This window comes from Castor canadensis, chromosome 9 (genome assembly GCF_047511655.1).
Source record: "Castor canadensis chromosome 9, mCasCan1.hap1v2, whole genome shotgun sequence".
In the NCBI taxonomy this organism is placed as follows: domain Eukaryota; kingdom Metazoa; phylum Chordata; class Mammalia; order Rodentia; family Castoridae; genus Castor; species Castor canadensis.
Window position 1 is genome coordinate 154911335 of NC_133394.1, and position 18120 is coordinate 154929454.

The 18120-nt window shown below is 57.4% G+C and overlaps 2 protein-coding genes and 1 non-coding gene across 11 annotated transcripts; 2 read left to right on the forward strand and 1 right to left on the reverse strand.

Annotated features, from left to right (window-relative positions):
- Nucleotides 1-2503: 2503 nt before the first annotated feature.
- On the reverse strand, nt 2504-17898 carry Idua (alpha-L-iduronidase). Of its 8 annotated transcripts, none has more exons than XM_020182301.2 (14): nt 17658-17898; nt 16834-16974; nt 6122-6207; nt 5864-5971; nt 5494-5589; nt 5201-5403; nt 4947-5126; nt 4615-4831; nt 4009-4221; nt 3806-3927; nt 3588-3713; nt 3443-3519; nt 2913-3013; nt 2504-2774 (listed from the first exon to the last, which is right to left on the reverse strand). In XM_020182301.2, the coding sequence occupies exons 1-14, from the start codon at nt 17831-17833 to the stop codon at nt 2668-2670; spliced, it is 1953 nt and encodes a 650-aa protein (XP_020037890.2). In that variant the 5' UTR covers nt 17834-17898; the 3' UTR covers nt 2504-2667. The 8 variants fall into 8 exon arrangements, with proteins under 8 accessions (XP_020037890.2, XP_073898878.1, XP_073898879.1 ...); XM_074042777.1 differs by having other exon boundaries at nt 6122-6210; XM_074042778.1 differs by lacking the exon at nt 17658-17898 and adding an exon at nt 10968-11034 and having other exon boundaries at nt 16834-16964.
- Slc26a1 (solute carrier family 26 member 1) lies at nt 7920-15992 on the forward strand. Of its 2 annotated transcripts, XM_074042779.1 has the most exons (4): nt 7920-8048; nt 9426-9538; nt 12876-13479; nt 14179-15992. In XM_074042779.1, exons 3-4 carry the CDS (start codon nt 12889-12891, stop codon nt 15700-15702), a joined length of 2115 nt encoding a protein of 704 aa, XP_073898880.1. In that variant the 5' UTR covers nt 7920-8048; nt 9426-9538; nt 12876-12888; the 3' UTR covers nt 15703-15992. The 2 variants fall into 2 exon arrangements, with proteins under 2 accessions (XP_073898880.1, XP_020037891.2); XM_020182302.2 differs by lacking the exons at nt 7920-8048; nt 9426-9538 and adding an exon at nt 11466-11600.
- Nucleotides 15896-15969, forward strand: Trnav-aac (transfer RNA valine (anticodon AAC)). The gene has a single exon. It is a non-coding gene; the product is annotated as a tRNA-Val (tRNA).
- Nucleotides 17899-18120: the final 222 nt, after the last annotated feature.

Sequence of the window (18120 nt, forward strand, 5' to 3'; positions counted from 1 at the left end):
AACATGCAGTTTGGGCCTGGGTGCTGTGGCTCACACCTGACATTCCAGCTACTTGGAGGCTATAGGAATTGGCTGAGCCCCACCTACCCCAGGATCAAGGGTGTAAAGGTCTTAACTCACTTGGAATACTGCTTTGAGAAGAGAGCTGTAGGGGACTTGGCACTGGGCCACCTAGGAAAGTATAGTCCCAGGTTCAGCTGCCTAGGCACTCAGAGGCCAGTGTAGCTGCGGTCCAAGGAATGGTAACCCTTGGTATTGTCCATAAGATGCTGGTTTTTAAGCAGAATGTAAGACTTAGGTGTTCATGGAGGTTTCCACCCAGATTTCAAAGAAAGGGCTGGGAGACCAGGCAATGTGTGGCAGGGTCAGGATCCCTGCAGGAAGGCCCTGCGAGTGGGGCATGAAGCTATGGAGCCTAAGCTGCAATGGAGACCCCAGGATCCTGTGATGTTAGGAAAGTGGAATGTCTGCTGAGGAAACCCATAAGCAATGGGTTTCCAGGAGCCATCCAGGAGAGAAGCCGTGTGGGCTACGGCCAAACTGCCTAAGCCAGTTGGAGCTCACATCACAACACCATGTGCCCCAGATGCCAGATACTGAAGTACAGGATTTAATGTTCACCCTGCTGGGCTTAGGTCTTGCTTTTGCAAGAATGGGAATGTTTGTTCTGTAAACATTGAATTTGGGAAGTATGTAACTTTCCTTTTGATTTTACAAGGGCTCACAACTAAGAGTTTGCCTTGGGTCTCAGAAGAGATTTTGACTTTGGACTTTTGAACAATGTTTGAACTATTAAGACTTTGGGGATGCTTGGAGATGGACTAAGTGCATTTTGAGATAGCCATGACCTTTTGGGGACCAGGGGTGGAATGTTATGGTTTGGATATGAGATGTCCCCTAGAGGCTCAGGTGTTGAATGCATGGTCTCCAGCTGGTGGCACAATTTTGGGAGGTTCTGAAAACTTCAGGAGATAGGACCTAGTTGGAAGAAGCAGTCCCTGGGGGCGTGCTTTTGAAGGTTACACCTGGTCCCAGGTACCTTCCTCTTTCTCTGCTTCCTGTCTGCCATGAGTTAAGAACCTGCTCCACCATGTTCTGCCCAAGTGTGTGGGGCCAAGCGACCACAGACTGAACCCTCTAAAACTGTGAGCCAAATCAATCCTTCCTTAAATTATTTCTGTCAAGCATTCTGTCACAGTGAAGAGAAATTTTACTAATATATAGTCTAAGCATGGCTCTCCTCAGACAGCATCCAAGACTTTTAGCCAGACCCAGAAAGACAAACATGGGAAGCCTGGGGACAAGGTCCAAGGAACAGGCTGGTAGTGGGCTTCCAGACCAGGCAGCAAGTGTCCTGTGTCCTCAGAAATGACTGCACTCATCCTGAGGGCATCCACTCCAGTGTAGGATCTCACAAACAGGGATGCTGGGCAGCCTCTCTGCCACCCTAGTGTCTGCCCATGGGCTCAAGCAGGTGGCCATAGTATCAGGAATAATATGGACTCCGCTAGCTTTTGGCACAGCTGGAAGCCCAACCCCCAACAGCAAGGCCAAAGCCTCCCCATAAGCAGGGCTAGAGGATGGTGTGGCTGGGAGAGGATACCTAACCAGGTAGGGGTTGCTCTCATAGCAAAGATGGCGACGTGGCCCCATGGGGAGGAGACACCAGGGACAGCTATGTCGGCATCACTGTCTGTGATTGCCCAGGGCACGTGAACTTTGCCCTTGGACAAGGGCAGGAGGTGCAGGGAAGCTGGTTGGACAGACCCATGTCCCTCCCCCACAGGAGCCCCAGGAAGACCACCTCCAGGAAAGTGTGTTGTGTCCCTGCATCACAGTCCCCAGCTGAGGACAGTCCTCATGGCCAGGGACAGCAAAGGGTGAGACTGGGGCTCCTACTCCCAGCACCAGGACCCACAGGCTGGCTGTATCTCTGGGCAAAAACTCTCTGCTATACATCCTTCTCTGTCTGGACCCTTCATGGATCCACTCTACCCCAAGGAGTGGCTCTGCACCATACTGTGTCCCTGTCCCCTGCCCACATCTGTGTGAACAGTCACCAAAGGATCCTTATGTGAGCATATTGCCTGTTTCCTTTTAGGCCCAAACAAGGAGCCAGGATGACTGGGGAGGGGGTAAGATACAGATCACAGTGGACCCTGCCAGCCTTTTCTGCTGCTGGCCACAGTCTGGGTCAGGTAGGGATACACCATCTCACCCTCTACTGTGGTGGGATGCAGACGTCCATGGTTGAGTAGCCTCAGCTCCCTACTCACAGAACAAAGATGAATGCTGGGGGCAGGAATGGGACTGCCTTCCCCAGGATGCTCCTCTACCATGTGGAGCCCAGAAGCCCTCCAGCAGCCTCCCACTCAGGGTCAGGGCTCTGAGAGGGAGGCAGCAAAAGGCCACTCTAGTGGGACTTCACCACCCACTCTGCTTCTCCCTTTGTGCTGGCCACCATGTCCACCCAGTCCCCATCCACAAAGGCTAAACCCAAGACTGAGGTGTAGAAAAGCACTTTAAAGGTACTTTAAACAGATGGTGGGAGACAAATGGAGCTGACAGTTAACTGACTGGCCAGTGGAAGTCCAGCCCATCTTAGCTCCTGGATGCCTGGGTTCACTGGTCAGCATAGGCTCAGAGTTCACCAGGAGCTGATGGCCCTCAGGAGGCAGGGATCTCCAGGTATGGCACAGACTCCGAGAAGGGTCCTGGTCTGGCCCAGTAGTCCAGTGCTCGAACCCGGTAGGAGCCAGAGACCATGGCAGTGTCTGCAGACACAAAGGACACATGTGCCCATATGAACCTACCTCAAGTCCCTAAAGACCCCAGGCCTCACCCTGTCCTGTACTGTGCTGAGGCCCAGCAATGGTGGTGTCCAAGGCTAGGGCAATGGGTGGTGGGCGTACCTGGACTGAACACAAAGAGGTTAAAGGTTGATGGCTTCCTGCTGATTGGGGTGTACACCTTACCATCCTGGGAGAACTGGATCTCATATGTCCACAGGCACCTGAGAAAGTCAAGGTCAGGACTGATGTTGGTGGCAAGGCTGAGATCGTATGGCCTCTGAAGGCCTGGGTGGACAGGGGCAGGGTGGACCCACAATTCTAGTCCCTTTGCAGCCCCTCCTGATGTTCCTGGTTACTCTCATAATGATGACAAGCCACACTAGGTGAGGGAAGAGGGCTGGACCCCTACATGGCTTTAAATGTCTGGTGTAGGTGTCCCCACAGCCTAGATACAGGTGGATTGTGCAGGTGTGTGCTGTGTGTGGGGGGCGGGAGGGAAGGGCAGAGATGTTCTGCCAGTGGAGATGGAGAACTGGACAGCATAACAAGAGTGACCACAGGAGTATAGCTGCCAGAAGCACTGGGGTGAGGACTTGGTGGGGACTCTGCTGCCGGATGCGGCGGGGAGGACAATGATCCCACTCACGTACTTGGAGCCTACATGCTCATCGGACCAGACCAGAACCAGCTGCCCTTGTGTCAGGGGCAGTGCACGGAGCCGGCTGACCTAGGGGAAGGAAGGACGGTGAGGATGTGACAGGGTTAGACAGGGTGGGGTGGGAAACTGTCACTTGCCTGGCCTGGTGGCTTTGAGGGGCGTGCACACACGTGCACCAGCAGGAGTGAGGGCAGTGAGAGCTTGGGGTGCAATGTCAAGTGACCCCTGGAGGGGAAGGGGTGTGGTGCTGTGGTAACTGGGTCCTAGGGGAAAATGAGGAGCGCATGGTTAGTGAGACTCTCACGGGCTTAAGGGCATCCCTGACTCAACCACCCCAATCCCCCACCCTACAAACCTCAGCTGTGCGCATACGCCGGAACTGCTTGGCGGTGGGGAAGACCGGCCGGCCCATGTGCTGCCACTCATGGTCCGGGCTACAAAGCTGGTTGTCCAGGTAACGCACAACATAGACAAGCCCTGCAGAACCAGGTGCTGGGGTTCACCTCATCGGGCTCAACTGTTCCAGGCCCCACCCAGTCTCCCCAGGACCAGGCTCACCTGGGCCAGGGGGCACCCCATCTAGACGCAGTGTCACGGGGATGCTGCGGTTGGGGTGGGTGAGGGTGTCATCACTCGCGTAGATCAGCACTGTGGCACGCCAGGCCTCAGCATAGCCCTTGGGGTGGTGGGTGCTGGCCAGGATGCCCACTGTGTGGTTGCTGTCCAACACTGTTCCAGCATGTGACACCTCAGCCCACAGCTGCTCTTCATCTAAAGGGCAGGGGTGGGGGGGTCAGGGTTGTCATTGTGTGGAGCAACTGCCCCTCCACCAGCCGAGTGCCTGGCTCTCCACCATTTGCTCTTCTTGTTATTGAAGGTCCAGCCACACCTCCCAGCCCACAGAGCTGGAGGGAATGAGGGGGGAGACTTGGGAGGACAAGTCCCAAGAAACCCACAGAACTGGAGGAAGCACAGCTTGCCCCTCCCCCACCCAAAACGTCCATTTCCCCCCCTCCACCCCGCCTCAGTGCCTTTGCACACCTTACTGTGCATGCTACTCCAGGGTCAGCCACCCAGCTCCTTCTCTGTTGGTCTTCACCCACCCTGGCATGGCCTATTTCCAGTCTGACCCCACACATGCAGAAGCAAAAAGACATGGCTCACCCAGCAGGGCCAGCAGTCCCATCCCAGTGAGAACCGGCTTGCGCAACAGCTGTACATGGGGCGGGCTGGTGTTGTTCACCTGGAAGCGGGCAGTCAGCGTACGCTGGGAAAAGGGGTGTGGGTGGTAGCTCAGGAAGGCGTTGTCATTGCTGAGGAGCGCATAGCGGATGGAGGAGTTGGTGTTAGCGATGAGCAGATTCTGGTGCTGTGCAATGACCTGCAGGTGCGTGGGTGGCTGGAACCTGGACCGATGGCCACCCACCCACCAGGAGGAAGTCCCCGCTAGGCTGGCCCATAGATGCGGTGGACAGCAAGGGTGGGGTCAGGCACACCTTAACCACCATGGCTGCATAGGTTACGTCTGTCCTCCAAGACTGTGGCAGTGACCAGCCCACCAGAGGGTCTGCCTCATCGTTATAAATGGGGGTGTCCTTGAACTTGGGAAAGAGCTGCTGTATCTGCTCCACTGCTGCCTCCTCCTGCTCCAGGATGGAGATGGAGCTGCCCGCACCCTGCGGCCAGCCACACCTCAGCATCATCGGCTTGGTTTGCAGCCAGGGGCAGGGTGGGGCAGGGCAGTGCTCACCTTCTTGTGCAGGGAGATGTAGTCCAGCCGCACACCCACCTCACCAGTGAAGAAGTTGGTGCCATTGGCGCAGTGACCCAGGAGGCTCCAGCACAGGGGTGACCGTGGCGGGGGGTGGAAGGAGTCACCAGGGCCGCCCAGCCACAGGGCAGGGCTGGCAGTGCTCAGACCCTCAGAGCAGGCATCGTAGTAGTTCAGGAAGCCTGGGGCAGGAGGGTTCCCACAGGCACCAAGCTCTCCTAGGGCCCTCCCCAGTATGCCTCACCCCACAGGACCCAGGAAGCCCCACCCACCTTGTGTGGTCATGGTCACATTGTCAAAATCATGGTGATCTGGTTCATTCCAGGTCTCAAAATTCCACTTGGAAACATGTTCCAGTCCATATCTACCTGCAGAGCATACAAACTCCACACTTAGGTCCCCTGGGGTGGAACCCACCCACACTTCTAGGGCTGGTTGCCCACAGCTGGAGGTCTGGACATGATGAGGGTATCTGACTCAAAGCCAGCCTCCTCCTCAGGAAGCCCTGGCTGAGGGAGAGACCACGTCAGAGAGGGGAACCATGACAGAGAAGAACGCCGGGTGGCCTGGGTGATGAGAGAGGAAAGCCTACACAGGAGTACCCACCACAGCCCCCAGGCTTCCCCCTCTCCAGCACCGCACCAATGTATCTCCTGGCCAGGAGGGAGACTAGGTCCCTCCACTCAAACACCTGCTGCTTGTCCTCAAAGTCAGTGAAGTGTCCTGAGGGGCTTCCCATCAGCTCAAATCCTGCAACAGAGGGTGGGTGCCCTGCTAACCAACACCCATGCCCCACCCAGCCTGGGCTCTACCTTGCCAGCCCCTTGGCCAGTCCCCAGCCACCACCATGAGCCAGAACCAAGAGGGGATGGATAGTGAGAAGGCAGGGCTGCTGCTCACCAGGGAGGAGCTGATTTTCCTTGAGAAGGTCCAGGTATGAGTCCAGATGGGTGAAGTTGTAGCTCAGGCCCTGCTCAGATGATCCCCTGCTGAATGACAGTCAAGTTGGAGGAGAGCAGCAAGGCATCTCAGTCCCCCAGATGAACTGTGGCCACATTCAAACAGTCAGGGAGCCTGCAAGGTACCACACAAGATGATCCAGGCTTCATGATAGGCCTTTCCCTCTGGAAAACACCGACACTTATAGAAGCCTCTGCCACTCACAGTCTAGTATGAACTAGAACCCTTCATGGTAGGGAACCCTACCATGAAGCCTCCAAGAGATTGAAGACTTGGGCTGGGGCTCAGGACAGCCATGAGACTGGGGGTGGGAAGGGCAGCCATATGTTATGGAAAGGGTCCATCAGGACAGGAGTGGGACAGGGTAGAAAGGTGATAGGGTATCCTGAAGACAGCTGAGCCAGGACAGGTGCCAGGCAGAACCCAGTGGACACTCTACCCTGTTTGGAGACCAGGGCACCAAATTTGAACTGACAGTATCCTTATTTCCCTCACATTCCAAGAGGCAACATGGATGGGAAAGAAAGGGAGATGGACAGCTTCCCCCAGCCCTCACTGTCCCAGACTAGCCAATTCCCACAGGGCTTGCATCCTAAGAGGAACAAGGGCCATCAGAAAATTTTAATAGAACATCAGGTGTTTGTTGACAGAGATGTGATTGGTTGAAGGAGGCAGAGGGTCAGGGAAATAAGATCACTCTGTAGAGGTAACATTAAAGACTTGCTGAGTGATGGGACCAGTCAGCGATGAGAACATCTGGGGGAACAGACACATACAAAGGCCCTGAGGTAGGAACAAACTCATGTAAAGAGCAGAAAGGTGGCTGATGGGCATAGGGCAAAGTAAGGGTGTAAATCTGGGAGATTAGATTACATGGGACCTTGTGACAACATGGGACATGACTCAGAGCAAAATGGAAGCCCTGTAAGGTTGCTGAGCGCACAACACCATGTTTTGCAAAGTCCCCTGTGGCAGCTAATTGGGGTCAGAGCAGGAGCAGGAAGAGTGGCTAGGAATTGGAACAGGTTCCCAGGGAGAGCTACCAGGGCAGTGTCTGCTGCTGGACAGGTGAATTGCCAGCAGTGTCCAAGACAACCTTGTGGATTTCAGCTTAAGCAGCTGGGCAGGAGGATGAGCTTGAAGGAAGATGGGGCTGGTTTTGTAGAGTGCATCTGGCCATCTGAGGGTGGTATAGGGAAGGACGCTGGTGCTCAGGGGGTCTTCGGCTGTGGAAGACCCTTAGCCCCAAGTGCTGAGCTGTGGGGGAACGCAACAGCCAGTGTGAGGGGCAGCCAGGGTCTAATGGCTTTCTATGGACATGTCCCCCGAGCTGACATGCAAAGCAGTCCATGGGTTTCTCTGGGGTGGGATGGCGGGCAGCAGGGACAGTGGCCACAGTAGATGGCGGAGTCTGGCCCTAAACTGTTCTCTTTTGCTACAGTTAGCACTGACCCCTAGATACTGCAGGTCTGGATAACTGGATACCTCCTTCTGCTCCTCCCTGTACAAGGTCAAGTCAGAGCCTGGGCAGGAGTCCACAGCCCACAGGCCCAGATCATGCTTCTCCCTGGCTGGCCCCTCTACCTAGGAGCTGCAATGCACAGCGGGGGTCCACTGCCCCCATCCAAAGGTCACAACCAGTAGCCAGACTTGGATAAAAATTAAATGCTCCATCTGTGGATGGATTCCAAAGTCCCGAAAGCATTGAGGTAAGGACACGCTTTCTCCATAAACTGCAGAGGATGGCAATAATCCAGGCTGTGCCCACACCAGGTGGGGTGCAGACAGACCTCGGCAGGTGTTCAATGTCCCCAGCCTGTCACACTGGGTGGACTCCAGTGTCTGCGGGTCCTGCCGGCCTCTCCAGGTAAGGATTCAGGGGCACCCAGATACTTCCAGGGGGCCTCCCCAGGTAAGGAACCTCAGGGAACAGCCCTTCTACCCTATGGTGTATGTCCCCCTCCGCCTTGGCCCCCGTTGGGAGGGGGATTTGAGAGGCCTAAAATGGAGAGGGGGCTGAGCAGGTGAGATGAAGTGCGCAGCCCACCCCAACACCTCTTAGAGCATCCTGGGCCGCATATGCATTCAGGCCCTTCCACCCGGCCAGACCCAGCATGGGCATCAGTGAGGCCACACAGCGGCCCTTTCACCGCGCGCTGGCTGCTGGTCCGGCTACTCCAGCGCCCCTGCCCCCCACCCCCCGGCGGAGCGCGTGCGCCGCGAGGACCCAGCGGCTGCTGGGCCTGGTGAGTGCACGGGGTACGCGGCGGGGAGATGAGTTGCGGGACCGCGCTTCCGAGTGGGGATGCGCGGGGCGGGGTCCGAAGGTGCAGGGAGTGGGGCTCAGCGGGAGGATGAGCGGGTAAGGGCCGGGAGTCCATGGGGGATGAGGGGGCAGAGCTTGGTGTGCGTGGGGGGTGCACGGGGCAGAGGCTAGGAGTGAATGCGGGAAATGAGCGGATGAGGACCTGCGTGCAATGGAGGGTGCGCGGGGTTTGGGGGAAGCAATGCACGGACTAAGACCGCGCATGCTTTGAGGCGTGCGGAGCCGGGCCGCGCGTGCTCACAGGCAGCAGAGGGGCAGTGCGTGGAGCTCCTGGGCACTGACCCGCCTCTTGGGAGAACCTGCAGCCCAGCTGGCCCGTGGGCCTGGATGGGTCCGGACCCATCTGCTCTGGCAACAGGAGCGCGTCTGCCCGGGGGGAGGGTCATTTGGAACTGGTCCCAAAGCCCGATCCGCCCCATCTCTTTCTACTTGTGGAAGGGATACAATGTTTCCTTTCCAAATAAATGCACTCAATTTTTAAACAGTTGATTTTAAGATAAAAGGAAGGAAATCACCAGGACGCACAAGACCAAAGAGGCTTGCTGGCATGAGCAGGGTCCTAAGGCACTCCAGTCTCTGTCCTGTATGGACCTAGCAGTGAGCCAGTCTGCAGCTCAGTGGGCGCCCAGGGGAGGGAGAGGGTACTTGACCAGAGCGCAGCACTGATCTCAATACACAGAGAAACTGAGGCTGGAGGATAAATGGACCATGAGACAATTCTCACTGGGCCAATGTGACCTCAGGTGCATCTCCTCACCTGCTGTAGACACCCAGACCAGGGCAGGGAGGGGTGGGGCGTCAGGACCAATCCCTCCCACCCAGGTTCTCAGGGAAGGGGCCACTTCTATGCTGTTTTCCTGTGCTGCCAAGGTAACACACTCCTTCCCCCTCAATGTGCTAGCGCCTCTGTGTCTGCAGGTGTGCTCTGCTCAGTGGACCCAGGATCTTCCCCCACACACAACTGGGACCCTGACCTCCTCCTGGGAGACCTAAGAGGTCCCGCGGGGCGTTCTCCAGCTGCCATTCCGCAGGTATCTGAAGAACTTATCCTTTCATGGTACCCTCAGTCACCAGAGGGGCCCCTCATCTGCCCAGGGGAGAACTGCTCTGACTCACCACACCCCGCCCCACATTAACCACTGGGAAGCAGTCCCTGCAAGCCACAGTGCCCAACTGCTGGGCAAGCAGTGGGCCCGTGGGGAGTAGGGGTTGGTGGCAGACCCACAGAGGTGGGGCAGAGCAAGGGGAGGCCCTGGGGCTCAAGACAGGGTCTTCCAGGAGCAGCAATCAGATTTGGGGAGGGAGAACAGTATCCTGGGGGGGGGGTGGGCCTGAGAGCAAAGGTGAAGGGGTATTCAAGCTCTTGTATCCACCTGCCTAGCCTTGTCGTCAGGCTTCCCACTCAGGCCACTCCACCCACATTCCATTGCTGTGTCTTCCCCAAATGGGGCTCCTGGTGTTTCCTGGCCAAGCCTATAGCTGCAGAGAGCCTGCGGACTTGGAGACTTCCCAGAGGAGGTTCCAACCTGTGGCCTCAATGGGGCTCTGAAACATCTTACTGTCCCGTGTTCTGGGAGGAATGGAGCCCCAGGGCCCCAGCTGATTCTGCAAGACACCTGTTGATCCTAATTCCCCTCTCAAGGTTCCCGAGGACAATTGGTAGCTTCACTGTGCCCAGGCCTGAGCCAGAATGCTCCAGGGCTGGTAGGCCAACAAGCTCAGTCTTCCAGCCCCACTAAAGGGACTTACTACAGCTTGTAGGGCCTTCATCCAGGACAGGGAGCGCCCAGGCTACATTAGCCCATGGAAGGGAGCCAGGCCTGTTACAACTACTTACTCTCAAGCACCTGGTATAAGGGACACATCACTCACTTCAAGATGGGGACCTGAGGTGCTGGACACTGGTGGCTCATGCCTGTAATCCTAGCTTCTCAGGATGCAGAGATCAGGAGGATCATGGTTTGAAGCCAGCCAGGGGAAATAGTTCATGAGACCCTATCTCGAAAATACCTATCACAAAAAGGGCTGTCTGTGTGGCTCAAGGTGAAGGCCCAGAGTTCAGCTCCAGTACCACAATAAAAAAAAAAAATGGGGATCTGAGGTTCTGGCTTAAAAACAGCAGCTCAGCCTTAGGGCTGACTCCCTAAGTGGCTCAGGGCACTAGTTGAATCCATTCTAAGAGGCCATTTATCTGCAGAGATCAGAGGTGCATGAGGGCTGGTCACCTGACTAGAGTTACAGTTGGTCAGCACTGGGGTGGGTCTGTAACTGAGGTCAACCAGGACACCTTGCCACTAAGGGCAGAAAGGACACACCTGTCTCAATGCCTGACAGCTCTCCTACCCTGGGCCATGCACTATACACAGGCATGTGCTTACAGAACATGAATACATGTATACCAGCAGCCTTGTGCCTGCCTTCTACACAAGGACAAGGACCAGAGGCTGAGGATGTACTTACATTGGGTCCAGCTGTCTTGTTAAAGCCTCCCAGCATTGCTCCAGCTTGGACCAGCCAGACTAGGCTCCTTGCAAGGAAGAGGGGAACCCAGGAATTAGGCAGGGACCAGCCTCCCTCAGTTCCCCTCCTGGGGCATGTTGTGAGACTATTTATTACACTTGACCCTAGACCCAAGGCTAGAGGGTGCAAGATGCTTGTGCTCAGTCCTGCTAGGGCTCTAGACACCCAGGCTCCAGCCATTCACACCCCCACACCCATCCCTCTTCACAGGACTGAAGCTGCTGTACCTGGAGCCCCCACTCCTGAGCAGTTGAGGGCTTATCAGAGGCCCACACAACTGTAATTATTTGTGAGCCTCTGATTACAGTACAACTCCCAGGATTAGCTCACCGGATTAACTGCTCAGGTAACATTCACTGGTCAGAGGGAAACCCATGACTCAGCTATCTTTGGGGTAAATAATTTAACAGCAGGCCCAGCACCAAGTGCTTCCCACAGGTCAGCCTCAGACCTGCTGCTGCCCCTGCTCTCCACCTGCTAACAGAAGCCAGAGTGCTCAGGGGGTCCAGCCCACCAGAAGGCCCTACCCCTTGGATTTCCCATAGCTCACTGAGCCTGTGAGGCAACCCCCAGGTAAGAATCATCTCCATACCCTGGACGATCCTGCAATAGCAGAGGTGGCTCTCGGAGAAATAGGAGCCTAGATCCCTCTGATTCTTTGGGGAATGCTTAGGCACAAGGCAGGTAGCATTTACAGCAGTTCTACACACACCTAGACCCCTAGGGACTCAGGGTGAGCCTCAGAGCATCTAGAGATCCCTATGTGGTGGGCCTTTGAAGGAAAGGGTCATTACTCTCCATATATTCCTAAAGGGCTGGGCCATCCCCTGGCTGGGACCACCACCTTACTCTCCCAGGGAAGTTGCTTCCCCTGTGCCCAGAGCCAGGCACAAACAGTGGGCTCCACACAGGCATGACCATGTCCTGGGCTACAAGGGAACAAGGAGTGTTTGCTTAACATTGCCAAGCCGGGGTGGGGGGGGTTAAAAACAAGTACTTTGGAACGTGTAAATAGGACAGACCCAAGGCTGCTCATGTCGTCAGTGTGGCCTGAGTACTTGTGCCCAGGAAAGGTCAGGGGGTGCTGGGGTGACCAGGCCATTGTCTACTAAGCAACATGCTAGCTCACTGTCCCTGTGCCTTTGGAAAGGGTTCCCCCAGTCCTATAAGACCCTGAGCATAAGGATGGATGCCAGTCACCCCAGCTCTGCCCCTAGCTGGCCTGTGGGGCACTGTCTGAGCTCACTCTCATTACTCTGGCACAAGGAGGGCGGCACCGATTTGGGGCCTTGGCATCCATCTCCTGATAGGGGCAGGAGGTCTCCTCTGCCAGTCCCAAGGCCTACAGTGTCCACAGGAGAGCAGGTGATGTGGGGCAGGGGACTCTGGTGTGGACGGCGAGGCCCTCTGCCAAACCAGGGAGGTGGACAAGAGTGGGGGAGCTCGTATTCAGTTGTGTATCTGCCTCTCTGGCATACTCTGGCCTGACATATATGTACGCAGGTGGAGGCCCAAACACTTCTCCCTTTGGGGAAGTGACCTTCAGGCTGCTTTTGGTGGATTTCGGGGAGGAGCTGCAGAGCCTATGGGCTGGGGCCGAATGTGGACAGAAAGTCTGTTGAGCATCCTGAGCAGCCCCAGCTCCCACACCAAGTCACATCCCCCCAGACAGAATTGATTTTGGAGCTCAAGGCCTGACATCCATTCACAAAGAGCAAAGGATCTGGGGGCCCTGCTGTCGGGACGGGGTGATGTTGCTGCCAGGGGTGGACATTCCTGCCTGGTCCTTCTCACTTGATGCTGGCTCCTTGCTCTGAGGTTCCCAACCATGACCACTGTCCCTTGCAGGTTGTGTGGCAGGATGGATGCCTCCCTGGAGCCCCCAAAACAGGGCAGGGCACTGGTGCTGGTCCGACGGCAGCCCCCAGCACCTCAGGGCCTGCTGGAGACACTGAAGGCCAAGCTGATGCAGAGCTGCACGTGCAGTGTGCCGCGTGCCCGGGCCTTGCTGCAGGACCTGATCCCTGCCATACGCTGGCTACGTCATTACCGCCCACAGGAGTGCCTGGCAGGTGACACCATGTCTGGGCTGGTCATTGGTATCATTTTGATACCACAGTCCATTGCCTACTCACTGTTGGCTGGGCTGCAGCCCATCTACAGCCTCTACACCTCATTCTTTGCCAACCTAATCTACTTCCTCATGGGCTCATCACACCATGTCTCTGTGGGCATCTTCAGTCTGCTGTGCCTCATGGTGGGACAGGTGGTGGATCGCGAGCTCCAGCTGGCTGGCCTTGACCGCTCCCAGGATGGTCCGGGGCCCAGGGACAACAGCAGTGCCCTCAACAGCTCAGACCCCATGTTGGCGCTTGGGCTGCAGGACTGTGGGAGGGACTGCTACGCCATCCGTGTTGCCACCGCCCTCACGTTGGTGTCCGGGATCTACCAGGTGAGCAACTGGCTGCATAGTGGGCAGGGATGGCTGACTCAGCCACTCAGGGCTGCCCCCGAGGTGCTTGCCAGACACCAACAAGGAAAACCATGGAGGAAGTAGAGGTCAGGGCCAGAGGACGTGTCCTTCAGCCTCAGGGTCTCAGAGAAAGTGGAACAAGACAAGGACAGAGGTGGGGCATGCAAGGGCCCCACCCAAAGGGCTGAGAGTGCAGGAGATGAGGCGCACAGGGAGTTGGCCTGGCCAGTGGGCCTAAAAGTGTGGTCATGGCTTAAATGAGCCCATGTGTCCTCCTGGGCTTCCTGTCTAGGCCTGTCTTATGCCTAGGCCTGTCTGTCCCATCCCTACTGTCAGTTCCATGGTTTCACAGGAGGGAGCTGGGTGGGCAGTGTCAGTGTGCAGGACGCAGAAAGAAGAGGTTGCTTTCTGCAGCCCAGAGCCCCCATTCTGAAACAAAATCAATTTCTGCATGCTTGAGAGGGTGAGAAGTGAGTATCCATGGCCAACTCTACATGTGTGTCCCAGTATCAGCTGGTACATGCATGGCACTTGGAACATGGGATTGTGAGAGGAGTCCAATTTGAGAAATAAGGCTTTGTGCTGTGACCACACCCTTGGGCAATGCTGGGTGCTGGTGACATGGGGCATGTGGCTCCTGCCAGGTGGCCTACCTGACTGATCACACTTTGTCCACAGGTCCTCATGAGTGTCTTCCGGCTGGGCTTTGTGTCCACTTACCTTTCACAACCGCTGCTCGATGGCTTTGCCATGGGGGCCTCTGTGACCATCCTGACCTCACAGCTCAAGTACATGCTAGGTGTGAGGATCTCTCGGCACCAGGGCCCAGGCATGGTGGTCAGGACATGGCTGAGCCTGCTACACAGTGTGGGACAGGCCAACGTGTGTGACGTGGTCACCAGCACTGTGTGCCTGGCAGTACTGCTGGCAGGTAAGGAGCTGTCAGACCGGTGCCGGCGCCACCTGAGAGTACCACTGCCCACAGAACTCCTAGTCATCGTGGTGGCCACACTTGTGTCCCACTTTGGGCAGCTCCACGCGCACTTTGGCTCAAGTGTGGCTGGCGACATCCCCACTGGATTTGTGGCCCCGCAAGTGCCAGACCCCAGGCTGATGTGGCGTGTGGCACTAGATGCAGTGTCCCTCGCCCTTGTGGGCTCGGCCTTCTCCATCTCTCTGGCAGAGATGTTTGCCCGAAGCCATGGCTACTCCATCCGTGCCAACCAGGAACTGCTGGCCGTGGGCTGCTGCAATGTGTTCCCCTCCTTCTTCCACTGCTTTGCCACCAGTGCCACCCTGTCCAAGAGCCTGGTGAGGACGGCCACTGGCTGCCGAACACAAGTGTCCAGCGTGGTCAGCGCGGCCGTGGTGCTGCTGGTGCTGTTGGTGCTGGCTCCATTGTTCCGAGATCTGCAGCGGTGCGTGCTGGCCTGTGTCATTGTTGTCAGCCTACGGGGGGCCCTACGCAAGGCAAAGGAACTTCCGCAACTATGGCGGCTGAGCCCGGCAGATGCACTGGTCTGGGTAGCCACTGCAGCCACCTGCATACTGGTCAGCACCGAGGCCGGGCTGCTGGCTGGGGTGCTCTTCTCACTGCTCAGCCTGGTAGGCCGCACACAGCGCCCAAGGGCCACCCTGCTTGCCCGCATCGGGGACTCAGCTTTCTATGAGGATGCCACAGAATTTGAGGGCCTCCTGCCCCCACCCGGAGTGCAGGTGTTTCGCTTCACCGGGCCACTGTACTATGCCAACAAAGACTTCTTCCTGCAGTCACTCTACAGCCTCACAGGGCTGGATGCAGGGCGCTCGGCTGCCAGGAGGAAGGAGCAGAGCCCAGAGGTGGGTGTCAGTGAGAGAGGCCCCGCTGATCGCAAAAACATGGGTTCACTGAGCAGCGGGGCTGGGTTGGAGCCCCTGGCAGTTGGTTTCCACACAGTGGTCATTGATTGTGCCCCACTGCTGTTCCTGGATGTTGCTGGCATGGCCACGCTGCAGGACTTGCGCAGGGACTACAGGGCCCTGGGTGTGGCCCTGCTCCTGGCCTGCTGCAGTCCCTCAGTGAGGGATACACTGAGGAGGGGGGGCTTTCTGGGGGAGGACCAGGGGGCAGAGGATGAGCAGCTGTTCCCCAGCGTGCACAGTGCCGTGGAGGCTGCGCTTGTCCACCAAGGGGAGCTGATAACTGCCGACTCTACCCTCTAGCAGGGCCAGGGCCTGCTCACCAGCCTCTACTCCCTTTTGAGAGCTGAGGCCGTTGTCTGCAGGCTGTCACTGAGCCCCTTCCCAAGGACACCGCAAGGGCTGGGGTCATCCAAAAGGTGCATCCCTGGGTCACCTCCACCTTGGAGAAGCCAAGGAACCTTAAATTCTCAGCGATCAAGAACCACAAATGGCTGGCGGAGTGGCTCAGGTGGTCAGAGTGCCTGCCTAACAAGCATGAGGTCCTGAGTTCAAGCCCCAGTACAGCCAAAAAAAAAAAAAAAAAAGAATAACACTTTAAGAACCACAAATGTTCAGTGACCAAGAACCTCTGCTTCTGAGACAAGTGCTGCCCCTGTGGTGTGTGCTCAGCCCTGGTGCCAGCACCCACGCAGTCTCTTAGCTGGTGCTCATAAGAGCTGTCCTGGTCTGCCACTCTTGTATTGCCATCTTATTTGGACAAAGTAATGCAAATTATATGACTTCTAAGGTGCCAAAAGGACACCCTATCCCCAAGCCTGCCCAGCCCTTACCCTACCGGGTTGGAGCTTGACATATGGTCAAGGTGTGAGGGTCTGTATTTCTGGAAGTCCATCCACACCCAAGTGCTCCTCATATCTACTGTTCATCTCTGGTGGGGCCTCACAGAGCAGCCACCTGCTCCAGAGCAGCTGCCCCAATGTCGGGGTCAAAAGTGACGTGACCAACACAACCTCAGCCTGGCTTGTACACAGTGACCCGGTGCAGCTCAAGTGGCAACCACACACACAGCATGTGTGTGCGCACACAAAGCCAAGTGCCGTGGGTGTCAACCCCACCTGAACCTCCGGGTGACCTTCAGGAGGAAGCCAGCTGTACTCCATCAGCACACAGGGAACCCAGGGTCCCTAGGGCAGTCAGCCAGGATGTCTCCCTCCTCCCCTCTCCAAAAGGGTGCTATGACAGGAAATGCAGGAGCAGTGTGTTCTCAGAGCAGCTCCCTGCCCTGTGCCCCACTACAAATGCTCCTTCACCGGCAGCCCAGCACTGTCCACCAAAGCAGTTGGTCCCCAACCAGGCCAGGCTTGCCTCCTCTTCAGAATCTGTAAGAGGCTCAAGTCAGCATTCCCCAGACCCTACCTCAGCATCACCTACCTGACTGTGATGAGGTCCAGCAGCCAATGTGTCCGGACCTGCTCAATGCCACCATGAGGGACGGCACCTATGTAGGCAAGGTTCAGTTGCTGGTCCCAGCTGAGGTCATACTGGTCAGCCTGGTTGTGCGGCAGTGGAGGGCTAGGGACAGGACAGGAGTGCTGTGGTTTGTCCTCAGTGGGGCCTGCAGCAAGCCATCTCCACACATCTGGCACCTGACTGTGCAGGCCCAGCAGACAGTGTGTGCCTGCCCCATGAATAACGAAATGACCCTTATACCAGGAATTGTGTAGCTTAGTCCTTGGTGGTGGTGGTGGTGTCCTCATATAGGACAGAAGACCATATTCCAACCCCACATTTGACCTGCCAGAGAGAAAAAGAGGGTCTCCACTCTTCTGGAGGGAGGTGGGGACATGCAGGGCTGGGTCAGGTCCAACTGACCCCAGTGGAGGCTGCCTCCATTGGGACACTCCTGGAGTCCACTGGAGGCCTATTCCGAGCCCACAGCCTGGATACCAGGCAGCCATAGCCTCGTGGAGCCGCTGGAAAGGCCCAGGGCTGGCGCCAGTCCTCCAGAACAAGGGGTACCCATTCGGGTAGGAAACCTCCACAGTACCCCAGAAACGGCGTGGAACCAACATGAGGGGCGACCCCCACAGACCCTGATGCAGGATGGACCCCGGGGGAAGGACCTAAGTCCTCACTCCTAGCGCCCAGGTTGCCCAAGGGGATCCCAGAAGTGGGGGACGAGGCTTACGGGCCCGAGTTTCGCAAGAGCGCGGATGGGCGGCTCGGGCCTCAGTTTCCCCACGCGAGGCGCTCACCAGAAACCCGTGCTCCTCCAGAAGTGCCGCAAGGGCCGCAGCACGCGGGCCGCGTCCACCCGCACCAGGTGAGGGGTCTCGGCCAGGGCCACGGGGGGCGCGGCCAGGACCGCGGCCAGGAGCGCAAGCAGCGCGACGCGGGGACGCGGGGGGCGCATGGCCAGGCAGTCCGGCATCTGCCCGAGTCCAGGGCCCGCGGGCCTGAGCCACGGCGGGTTCCGCGTCCGGGTGGCGCCCCCACGTGACCGCCCGGTGCAGTGGGGCGGGGCGGGGCCGAGCCTCTGAGGCCCTGGATGGGCGGGGCCCTGGTGGCCCGAGGGCCTGGCTTCCCGAGTGTGGCGTCCCGGAGGCGCCTCTTCCCCGCTAGACTGCGCAGCGCAGACCACGGTGGCTGCGAGGACCGAGGACCGAGGCCTGGACGCGCGATGCGCTTGGAGGAAGGCCGGCCCTCGTCGGAGCACGC

Bases quoted from the DNA above. Each gene is read 5' to 3' on its own strand.
- Slc26a1 (XM_074042779.1), top strand. From the start codon at position 12,889: ATGGATGCCTCCCTGGAGCCCCCAAAACAGGGCAGGGCACTGGTGCTG. The intron at 13,480-14,178 runs GTGAGCAACTGG...CTTTGTCCACAG, and splicing joins TGGTGTCCGGGATCTACCAG to GTCCTCATGAGTGTCTTCCG.
- Idua (XM_074042772.1), bottom strand. From the start codon at position 17,474: ATGTTGGTTCCACGCCGTTTCTGGGGTACTGTGGAGGTTTCCTACCCG. The intron at 3,928-4,008 runs GTGAGCCTGGTC...CTGGTTCTGCAG, and splicing joins TGGGGTGCCCCCTGGCCCAG to GGCTTGTCTATGTTGTGCGT. The intron at 3,714-3,805 runs GTTTGTAGGGTG...ATTTTCCCCTAG, and splicing joins GGCGTATGCGCACAGCTGAG to GACCCAGTTACCACAGCACC.